The sequence below is a fragment of the Macaca thibetana genome, chromosome 1, assembly GCF_024542745.1.
Source record: "Macaca thibetana thibetana isolate TM-01 chromosome 1, ASM2454274v1, whole genome shotgun sequence".
Classification (NCBI taxonomy): domain Eukaryota; kingdom Metazoa; phylum Chordata; class Mammalia; order Primates; family Cercopithecidae; genus Macaca; species Macaca thibetana.
Genome location: NC_065578.1, coordinates 205,104,929 through 205,117,014, shown reverse-complemented (window position 1 = coordinate 205,117,014; position 12,086 = coordinate 205,104,929). Strand labels below are relative to the sequence as shown.

Genomic DNA, 12,086 nt, shown 5'->3' with positions numbered 1-12,086 from the left:
AGATAACAGGTCTGTCTTGTCGAGCGCTACATTTAACACAGTTTTTCAGATCTCACAATACAAGCTAGAATTCCACTTCTGTTTATTTCAGGGTAGATTTACATGGGTTTACTAACTCACCCCAGACCTCTGAATAATTGTTTCATGTGAGCTACATGAATAGTGTATTATTACTCATTACCAAGTCATTACCAAGACAATCAACAAGATATAGCCCAAAGGGAATTATACACAATAATTTGGATGGTGGAGAGGGGGTGGGGAGGAAAGAAGAGTTGGGAGTCACACAAAGGGACGTGATTCACCTGTAAACGTTGAGGGTAGGGGGTTACAAAGTGTTCCTGGCAGAGAAACCACAAGGCCCAGGTTCCAGGACGACACTGGTAAGTAGGAAGTGTGTGACCTTGTGCATGACGAGATGGATTGTTTCAAAGATTGGATCTCATAGATCAAAAGAAGGGACTGTGCTGAACGCTCTTTGAGATTCCTCCCACTGTCCAAATACCAAATGATATCTCCACTCAGGGTATGCGCCTTACTAGGTCCGGCTGGGAAAATTCGGCCTTCATTCATCTAATCTGGCACAGTGACCGAGCCCTGGGGCATGCGCCCGGCCTCATCCTTCTCCAGAGGACGCTCCTCCATGGCCGGGCGCCCCGCGGGTGAGTCGTGCGGGGACGTGGCGCTTTAAAGTTTATGAGAAGCCTCGCACACCTCAAGTTGAAGGAACTGCTGAATCAGGGTGCCCTCATTTAGTCAGATCTTAGGCAATCCTATGGTTCCTTTACTCTCCCTCACCCTTCCTCCTACTCTGAAAAGAAACCGGATCGGCCTGTCCGCCCAGAGGTCACCTGGGAAGAGCAGAGTGATGTCACTCGGCTACCCCCAAAACTGCCTCCAAGGTACAAAAGAGCTGGAATATCTGTGCACGGTGCAAAGGGACGGCAGACTCAGGAAGGTGACCCTTTAGAAGGTATTATTACTAGACTGCACACTCGGCCTCGGGGATGGGGTCAGGAGGAAGGTGGTGAGTTCCATCATCCCGCTGCCTTTGCCCGGCGGCCAGGTGCTGCTACACATTCCAACCCGACCGTTTGGCTTAGGGGACTGCGAAAAAAGAACTCAAGCGGAGGAAGCACCTGCAGCCACCCAGGCCGGAGTTAGGGACCACTTCCCCAGAGTTACGTACTGCACCAACCAAGCCACGTCTGGAGCCACCTCTCTGGCTTCCGGCTCCGCAGGGCTTGCCCTCCCCGAGTCACCGCGGCAGGGGCCGGGGGCGCCGAGATGAAAGGGGAAGGTCGGAGGGTCGGAAGCACAGTGAGGGGAGGCGGGTTGGAGGCGCCGGGATGGCGAAAGGTGGGGGGTGGATTGGGAGGGTCAGAGGGGCCCGGGGCGCCAGGGCCGGGGTGTGTGAGGTGTGGGCGAGGTGGCCAGGGGGCGCGCAGGATACCCTACCTGTGGTGGAGAGCACGGTGCTGGCGAAGAAGAGCGCGGAGGTGAAGTCCCAGTTCCAGTTTCCCGAGGCGTTGCTGAGCACCGACACGCCGTAGTTGCTGGCCTCCAGCACCCGGCCCAGGAACTGCTCGAGCTGCTGCTCGGACAGGCACTCGTGCTCCTCCAAGAAGCGCCGCTTCAGCTTGCGCAGCTCCTGGCGCAGCAGGTCCTCGTAGGGCAGCTCCACTGAGGAGAAGACCACGGCACCGAAGACCAGGTACAGCAGGTAGCCGAGCACCAGGAAGCCGAAGCACCAGGCCGAGCGGTGCCGCTCCACCAGGCGCACGCACGAGCTGCCCGCCAGGGACTGCAGCATCTTCTCCACCGCCGCCGCCGCCGCCGCCGCCAAAGCCAAGGCCAACGCCGCAGACCGGCCGGAGCGCGGCCCACCGCCCCCTCCGGCCCCGCCGCCCCCCCCCCCGCCCCCGCCCGGGCCTGGCTCCCGCCCGCCGCCCGCTCCCCCGCGCGCCTGGCGGCTCCGCTCCTCCGGGCAGCGCCGTCTCCCTGCGATTGGCTTTCTCGGGAGATGTTTTTCTTCCTTCTTTTCCTGTTTCCTTGCAATATAAAAAGCCCAGATGATGTGGCGCTGACGTGGTTGCCGGCTCAGGTAACCCGAGAGTCAGCGGAGACCGCGCGCAAACTTGGCCAGAGCGCCAGGGCTGGGCCGCCGGGGCCCGGGACGCACCGCCCACGGCGCGTTTTCCAGAGGTGGGGCGGGCGCTCGGTGGCGCCCAGACCCCGACCCGACCCCCACCACCTCCTCCCGCTCCCTCCCTCCTTGGGTCCGGGAGCCAACCTCGAGCGGAGAGCGCGCGGCGTGTGTGTGTGTGTGTGTGTGTGTGTGTGTGTGTGTGTGTGTGTGTGATCGCGCGCGTGTAGTGGGGGCCGCTTTTGGGCAATGCGCTGCCAGTCCAAGCCCCCTGTCCGAGCTACTCCTGTTTCCCACTTATTTTCTCCTAATCGAAGCCACTATTACAAAACAGCAAGCGCTGAAATACTTTCCTTCTTTGTCTTATTGGCCTAAGGATTGAGCGATCTGGTGCCAGTAATGATGGTGAAAATACCAGAACCTCGGAGTTGGAAGGCACCTTGAATCAGTCTCCTCTCTCCCACCCATCCCCCTCACAAAGAGGACTTGAGGGAAAAGGAGAGTCTCAGAGAAGTCCTATTTCTGAGTTCAAATTTTCTAAAACGTGACCTTAGGTTTTATGGTGAAAAAACATCCCAAATGTGTCAACTACCAGAAGAAACTGAGCTTTCCCAAGTGTCACTTCTTTTTAAAGTGACAAAAATGTGGACAAGGGTCGGCGAGCTGCCTGATTGTGGATGAACATAAAATTGGTACACCCTTTCTGGAAAGGCAGTTTAGCAATACGTCTCAAGAACCTTGAAAGGGTTTATTTGTTCGGATTCAGTGACACGTCCTAAGAAAAAACAATCAGAGAGACACTTACTTACAAAGACTGCTCATAGACGATATCTATATATACATGCATGTAGTTGTATAACATAGTGCGTACACATGTGAGACACACACACACACACACACTGTAGAGATGAAATAATGAAGACTCAGAACAATCTAAATATTCCAAAATAGAGAATGGTTAAATAAGTTATGTCATCTCTACAACATGGATACCACATAGACATTAAACACATTAAAGATGTGTCTAAAGACTATTGAAGCAAAACTGTGTAGAGTCTCAGATATGTAAAATATTTGTATTTTGTTACAAAATAAAACGACAGCTGCATTATTAATCAACTAATTCCTAGTTAAAAAACTAATTCCTGGCAGTTGTCTTTGGGTAATAGTGGAGTATATAGATGACTTTCCTTTCTTGTAGCTTTTAGTATTTTTCAGATTTTCTACAGTGGATACATATTATTTTGTAATCAGGAAAAACATTTAAAACAAACAAACTGAATTGTACAATTAATCATTCCAACACCTACCTGAACATTTGTCTACTTTACTGAAGTTCTCTAAACAAGTCATATTTTGTATTTTCATAGAAACTCATGCACATGTCTAACATATGTATCAGTGATTTTTCACTTTTAGTCAATAGCCTTACCTCCTACATTACTCAAAAGATTGAAGCCAGCCCTCCACTTTACTTCTCTGTACTTCAGAATTTACTCATCACTAAGCCATTTCTTCCCTTTGCTCTTACCCCCAAGGAAAAATGCACCTCCTTATTTTCAAGGTGAAAGGAAGCACTCACCACTCACAGTCCTTCCGCCTCTGGGAATCCTCCCCCATCAGCAAGGGCCCTACTCTTTCAGGACTTGGATTCCTCCTTCTCCCTCAAGTCTCCATCCTACAACGCCCTTCCCTGTCCTGCTCCGTAACCCTTGCTTGCCCTCTCCTATTCTTGATCTTTGCCTATCTGCCCTGTTCAAAGACCTCTTCATTCCTGAGGCTACCCCCCGATGCAGCAGACCCTCAGAATTCTCCTCCTGCCTCTCATGAGCATTTTTCACCCTATGTCTCTGCTCACCTGATTCCTGCTGCTTGGACAGTTCCTCCTCCATCTTCATCTGTAACATAGTTTATATCCTTCAGGACCTGGCTCACTCATGAAACGTCTGATGCCCCCACAGGATGTGAGTTCCTCTTCCCAAGCCATACAACCCTTTGAATGCCAGATTGTGTGGGGTACTTGTGATGAACTGCAGGTGTAGGTGTGGTTATATCATCACACTCAAATATACATACATGTGTGTGGCCGCTTTGAAATATGGTTGCAAATTCTTTGACAGTCCCTCACCAAAAGGTAGGGTTTGTGTCCCCTATCCTTGAAACTTGTGACTACTTCAACCAACAGAGTATATCAGAGATGATACTAGGCAATTTCCAAGGCTAGATGATAAAAGGCCAGCAGCCTCCAACTTTGTTCACTGGAACACTCCTCTCTTGGAGCCCTGAGCCATCACATAAGATGTCTGATTAACTTGAGGCTGCCATGCTGGAGAGGCCACATGTAGGTGTTTCAACTGACAGCCTAGTGGAGCCCAGCTTCCTTATCATTCTCACCAAGACACCAGATAGATGAGTGCAGCCATCTTCAACTCTCAAACCAGGGCATCCACCTGCTGAATACCACCGGGTGTCTTACCTCTGTCTATCTACCCAGGAACAGAACTCCCAGCTGAGCTCTGCCTGAATCCTGAGGTATCATCAGATGGCTGTCTTAAGCCATTGAGATTTTGGCTAGCTTGTTATACAATAATAGATAACTGGAACAACATGCATCTTGACTACATGGAATTTTAACAATTATTATTAGAAGTTTTCTTCAGAGAAATTTGCCATTTTCTTCATAGTTCACTTCTCTGGCTGAGACTCTGCCCCAGTTCTACATCACAACTAGGCCAAGGATACCAAATATTTTTAAATCATGTGATCCTCAGACTACAAGTAGAAACTGGAAATATCATGGAAGTGGTCTGATGGGGGCATAGATCCGATCCTGCAGGGCGAGATAGGTTGAGTGGAGCCTGGATGTGGGGCTGGGAAATGCAAAGACTTCTGTGGTTCTGGCTCTCTGAGTTGACAGGAATCCCGATAATACAGGTTGGCTGCCTGCCTTCCTCGTCCTGGGCCACTGCCCTAGACAGATGCTCCTGTCTTCAAAGAAGTTAGCAATCTCAGAAATGTTAGATTTTTTTTCTTTTAAAGTTTGAAATCTTTACCCCACATGATTTGTGTGTACCTCACTGCTGACTAGCTACTTCTCTCTGGACCTCCCAACACAGATTAAAGGTACCATACAGGCTGACATTTCTGCTGACTCACCCCCACCTAGCATGCCACACGCTATCTCCAAGCATGTTTTAGAAGAGAATGGGAATATGGAAGAAAACTCAGTGAAGAGTACAGAGATACAAAAGCGGGGAGCAAGGGGAGTAGGAGTAGGGGAGTGAAGAGAGTGGGGGAAGAGGCCATGGCTCCTTTCTGCTTCCTGCATCAGTGTTCCCTCTAACCGACATAATTTGTGGACTGGTGACCACGCTTTCTGAGAAACAAACTTTGAGCTTGGCACAGAGTCTTGCAAGTTAATCGGATGTAGAGCTAATGATGTAAATGATCACTACTGTGTTGTATGATACTTGAGCATCAATGGGCTTCATGAGCTCAACAGGTTGAGATGATGCGAACAATTTGTAGAGACAGTGGTTCTATAGGAACGTGGGATCAAAAAGTGAAATTCACAAATACAGGGTTGGGAAAATCCCGTCAATCAGCAACAAGCACAAAAGGTTAGCATTTGCAATTCCACCTCTGGGTATGTAACCAAAATAATTGGAAGCAGGGACTTGAACAGATATGTGTATACCCATGTTCACAGCAGCATGATTCACCATAAGTAAAAGGTGGAAGCAACCCAAGTGTCCATCCACAGATAAATGGATAAAAATTATGGTACATCCATACAGTTCTACAGTATTCAGTCTTAAGAAGGAAGGAAACTCTGACACCTGCTCTACACTGGATGAACCTTGAGGACATTATGCTAAGTGAAATAAGTCACTCACAAAAAGACGAATATTGTGCGATTCCACTTGTATGAGGTCCCTAGAGTAGTCAAATTCATAGAAACAGAAAGTGAATTGCCAGGTGGTTGCCAGGGACTGGGAGAAAAGCGAAGGGGGAATCGATTGTTTAATGGGTGTGGAATTTCAGTTGTCCAAAATGAAAAAAGTTCTGAAAGTAAATGGTGGCCATGATTGCATAACAATGTGAATGTACTTAATGCCACTGAACTGTACACTTAAAATGGTTAAAATGCTAATTTTTATGTTATGTGTATTTTATGGAAATTCTAAAAAAAGAAAAGTGAACATTCAGATGGACAGAGGCGCCACATGCATTAATAGCGAGCTGAAGCTGTCCCACCAGCCATTGAGCTCCCAGGCTCTATCTGTGACATGGGGCCCTTGAAGAAGCAGACAGCCACCATTTCAAGAGAGTGCTGGATGGTTCAGGTGGGGCACAGCACAAGGAACCTGAAAGACCTGGCACAGACCCAGATGCAGGGCACATGGCTGGTGATGGGTCTGGAAATTCTGCTTAGAGAAGTGGCTGGAGGATTCCAAGTGCTTTCCCTGAGAAGAGAAAACTTAGGAGGATCTGGTAGCTACACAGGGAAAAAAAAATGTGAGTTTATTTTGCATGTCTTCAAAGGGCAGTGCTAAGATTAATGGGTGGAAGATACAGAGTGTAATATTTAAAATTCACCATACGAGAGAACATTCTATTCATCTGAGTTGACTATCGATGGAATGAGCTGCCTTTAGAAACAGTGAGCTCCCTGTCATGAGTGTTCAAGCCAAAGGCAAACAACGACAAATTAAAGAGGTAGAACGAAGAGCATGTAGCCGATGTCATTTAAGATTCGTTCCAAGTCTGAGATTTTACGGTTCCAGCATCTACAAGGTCAAGGGGAGGGAGAGGGAAATAATGAACCAAGTGAAGTAAAAAGTCACCCTGAGATGCCTCTGAAAATTTTTGGATTCACAAGCAGGGATGCCCAGAATGTTCTAGCCCTGAGCCTCTAACTCCCCAATGGTGCTACGTCCAAGTGTCAGGGAACACAGATGGAGCAGGCGCTCAGCTTCTCTGTAACCTTTGGCTAAGGGTGTTGCCAACTCCTCTTATTGTGGTAAGATGGCTATGCTCTGAGGCGTGCAGATCAGGGCTCAGCCTCTAGACAGGGCCTGCCTGGAGGCAGCAGTGACAGATGATGCCCTTCCATGTCCTCTTCCTGCCCACACAGGCCCGGGGTGGCCTGTCCACTGGTGGCCTGAGTGATGGTCCTGCCTTCATCACTGTCTCTTACCCATGCCTTCCAATCACACTTTGCCTGTGAGTATTAAATCATAATTGGTCCCTGCTCCTCTCTCATTCAACACATACTCCATGGGTATGAGAGGTAAGGAGCGGAAGGAAAAGAAGAAAGGGCTCTCCTAGAAGCAAGTGAAGAAAGATGGATGAGAAACAGATCAAATGACGGGGGGAGGAGCTGAGGGTATTCCAATGCCATCCACTGCTCTGTCCTGTCATGCATATTTGGAAGGTGTCCCCAGCCCAGCCATGCACTCCCCCACCCTCCCTGGCCTCAGAGTATTTCCGTGCTGAAGTGAGATGGTCATCTCAGTATTCACTCAGCTGCCTCATTGCTTTCTCGCAAACAGACCATATGTGTCAGCAGCTTGGAATGGGCTCACCCACGCTTGTTTGCTCCCATGATTTCAGACCATGACTATGTCGGGGGTGGTGGCCTTGATGCTGAAAAAGAGAAAGAACACAAAAGGTGGATGATCCTTTTTGCCTACTGGAGCAGTCTAGCCCTGGCTGCTGGTTATTATCCGTGCACTGAGTCTTATGGGCACTGGGCTGACACCTGGATGACAGCACTTGAGCTGTAAGCTCTTTGACAACACTGGACAATACACTTCGTAAACCACTGTGTTTGCATGTGATTTGTGTCAGCAGTAAAAACACAGGGCACTGTGTAGCCTCAGGAAGCTTTCCAGCAGAGAGTAGTTTGATGCTGAAGGTCAGCTTTTTATCTTTTCAAGAACCTGTATACTCAGAACAAAAATTTTCAGATCTGGGGACACTGGAATTGACCACTTCATCCTGCTGAACTCTAGGGCCTGAATGAGATCTGCAAACAGTCACTCCATACGGTTTTGAGTTTGCTACATTAGCACCTCCCTTAGATCCTAAAACAGTTCTGTTCCTTCCCTCTCAGTGCCAGTTTCACTGGAACTTGCCCTTACTTCAAGATCCCATTTGAATTGGCACTTCAGTTACCTTTAACTATGTAAACATGCAAAAACCCATCTCTCCTCCATCTGAATTCAGCTACACATGCTCTCTGTTTGAGTCACTAGGTCCCTAACATGCACCTCCTTATTATTATTGTTATTGTTGTTATTATTATTATTATTATTATTATTTTGAGACAGAGTCTCACTCTGTCACCCAGGCTGGAGTGCAGTGGCATGATCTCGGCTCACTGCAACCTTCCCCTCCTGGGTTCAAGTGATTCTTCTGCCTCAACCTCCCAAATAGCTGGGACTACAGGCACGCGCCACCACTCCTGGCTAATTTTGGTATTTTTAGTAGAGACGGGGTTTCACCATGTTGGCCAGGCTGGTCTCGAACTCCTGACCTCGTGATCTGCCCGCCTCGGCCTCAGCCACCGCGCCTAGCCTATTATTTTTATGAGCACATGTATTGTCTCTCCACTAGATTGTACACTCTTAGGAGGAAACACATTAAAGATGTGTCTAAAGACTATTGAAGCAAAACTGTAGAATCTCAAATATGTAAAATATTTGTATTTGGTTATTACAAAATTAAACGATATCTGCATTATTAATCAACTGCATAGGAATAAAACTAGCTCCTAGCAGTTGTGTTTGGGTAATAGTAGAGTATATAGATGACTTTCCTTTCGTGTACCTTTGAATATTTTTCAAATTTTCTGCAGTGGATATATATTATTTTTGTCATCAGGAAAAACATTAAAAATAAAACTGAATTGTACAATTAATTACTGCATCTCTTAGTTCTTTTTATTTTCTATAATATTCTTTCCTGTGCTATGTATGGAGTAATTATTTTTCATTTTTTAATTAATAATTATTCACAATAATTACACTTCCCTCAGGCAGCAGTACATTGTTCAGTGGGAAATATCTGTAGAACCATGGTCAACCACCCTGTCCTTATGCCTAAATATCTGTTATTGTATTTAATGTGAGGAAATTGCCTCTTAGCACAGGACATGACCAAGGAGTTCTAGACAGGGAATGATTTATTTGCAGAGTAATTCTGCTCTATTGGATTCTAGGATTCTCCATATACAGTTGACCCTTGAGCAACACGAGTTTGAACTGTGCAGGTCCACTTATATATAGATATTTTTCAATAAGTATATTGGAAAAATTATCAGAGAACTACAACAGTTTGAAAATCTCACTGATGAGGTGCATAGTCTAGAAATATTTTTCAGTTAAGAAAAATGTAGGTATGCTATTAATGCATAACATACATGTAGATACTAGTCTATTTTATCACTTACTACCATAAAATATATGCAAACTATTATATTAAAAGTTAAAAATTATTAAAAGTTGCACACACAGACACTTAGACCATATATGGCATCATTTGCAATTGGGAGAAATGTAAACAAATGTAAAGATGCAATATTAAATCATAATTTCATAAAATTCACTGTAGTACTCACTAGAGTGAATTCTATGCAATTAAAAATTTTGTAATTTAAATTTTAAATTTATGCAGTTAAAAATCGTGTAGCCACCTCCTGTTGCTATTGCAGTGAGCTCAAGTGTTGGGAGTATCAAACACTGAAAATGCCATATGATGCTAGTCATCTCTGCGTGAGCAGTTCATCTCTCCAGTAAATGGCATATTGCAGTAAAAAGTGATCTCACAGTCTCACATATTTTTCATCATGTGTAGTGCAATATAATAAACCTTGATTAGCACCATGGGGCCCATAAAAAGTGCCACTAGTGATGCTGGGAGTGCTCACAAGAAGCAGAGAAAACTCATGATATTACCAGAAAAAGCTGAATTGCTTAATACGTATCATAGATTGAGATCTGCAGCTGTGTTTGCCCACCATTTCAAGATAAAAGAATCAAGCATGAGGACCATTGTAAAAAAAGAGAAGGAAATTTATAAAGCCATTTCTGCAGTTAAACTGGCACGTGTGAAAATCTTGCATTTTATGTAAACTATGATTTTATCTTATATTGAAAATGTAGCAGCTGAGTGCAGTGGCTGATGCTTGTAATCCTGGCACTTTGGGAGGCCAAGGCATATGGATCCCTTGAGTCCAGGAGTTCAAGACCAGCCTAGGCAACATGGTGAAACTCAGTCTTCATACAAAAAAACACAAAAATTAGTAGAGCATGGTGCTGAGCCTGTAGTCCCAGCTACTCCAGAGGCTGAGGTGAAAGAATAGCTTGAGCCTGGAAGGCAGAGGTTGCAGTGAGCTGAGATCATGCCACTGCATTCCAGCCTGGGTGACAGAGTAAGACCTTGTTTCAGAAGGAAGGAAGGAAGGAAGGAAGGAAGGAAGGAAGGAAGGAAGGAAGGAAGGAAGGAAGGAAGGAAGGGAAGGAAAAACAAGGAAGGAAGGAAAGAAGGGGAAAGAGAAAGAGAGAGAGAAAGAAGGAAAGACAGAGAGAGGAAGGAAGGGAAGGGGGAGGGAGGGAGGAAGGAAGAAAGGAAGATGCAGCTTTTATGTGGGTGCAGGATTGCAATAAGAAAGGCATTCCTATAGGGTCTAATATGACTTAATAAAAAGTAAAGTTATTATATGACAACTTAAAGAAAAAGGAAGGTGAAGGTCTAAAGCTGGAGAATTTAATGCCAGCAAAGGATGGTTTGATAATTTTGGAAAGAGTTTCTGTTTAAAACAGGTCAGGATAGCAGGAGAAGCAGCTTCTATCAGCCAAGAGACAGCAGACAAGTTCCCAGACATAAGTAAAGAAATCATGGAGGAGAAAGGATATCTGCCTAAACAGGACCTTCATTAAATAAAAGTGTCTTATTCTGGAAAAAAAATGCCACAAAGGATGAACATTTATTAGTAAGGAAGAGAAGCAGGCACCAGGATTTAAGTCAGGAAGGGATAGGATAACCCTACTGTTTTGTGCAAATACAGTTGTATTTATGATCAGGACTGCCCTTATCTATAAAGGCACTAGCCCCTGAGCCTTGAAGGGAAAAGATAAACACCAGCTACTGGTCTTTTCGTTATATAACAAGAAGGCCTGAAAAGTGGGAATGCTTTTTCTGGATTGGTTTTATCAGTTTTGTCCCTGAACCCAGGAAATACCTTGCCAGTAAGGGACTGCATTTTAAAGCTCTTTTGATATTGGACAGTGTTCCTGGGCACCCAGAATCCCCTGAATTCAACATGGTAGACATCAAAATGGTCTAATTGCCCCCAAACACAATGTCTCTAATTCAGTCCCTAGATTAGGGGGTCATAAGGACCCCTAAGGCTCATTATACACAGTACTCTGTGGAAGGATTGTCAATGCTGTGGAAAAGAACCCTGATAGACAGAACATCATCTATTCTGTCTGGAAGGATTATACCATTGGAGATGCCATTGTTATTACAGGAAAACCATGAAAGCCATCAAGTCTGAAACAATACATTTATGCTGGGGAAAACTGTCCAGATGTTGAACATGACTTGCCAGGATTTATGATAGAGCCAATCAAAATAATCATAAAAGAGATTGTGGAGATGGCAAAAAGGTGGGGGGGGGGGGCAGGGGTGAAGGGTTTCCAGATGTGAATCTTGGAGGAATTCAAGAGCTAATAGACACCCCACCAGAGGAATTAACAGACGATGGCTTGATGCAGATGAATGCTTCCAAACCAGTGCCAGATGATGAGAAACAAGGCTTAGAAAAAACAGTGCAGTGCCAGAAAACAAATTGACGTTAGATCATCTGGCAGGCGTATTCTGATTATTCAAGACCATTTTTGGCTTCTGGTATGACATGGACTATCTATGA

General features: G+C 45.6%; 1 protein-coding gene across 1 annotated transcript in view; it reads right to left on the bottom strand.

Moving 5' to 3' along the window:
- KCNK1 (potassium two pore domain channel subfamily K member 1) overlaps positions 1–12,086 on the bottom strand; it is a 156,016-nt gene that overhangs the window by 51,791 nt on the left and 92,139 nt on the right. Inside the window, exon 2 of the mRNA XM_050770205.1 lies at positions 1,459–1,823. Within this exon, the coding sequence (XP_050626162.1) occupies positions 1,459–1,813 (355 nt within the window). The 5' untranslated portion in view covers positions 1,814–1,823. The remainder of the gene's footprint in view (positions 1–1,458; positions 1,824–12,086) is intronic.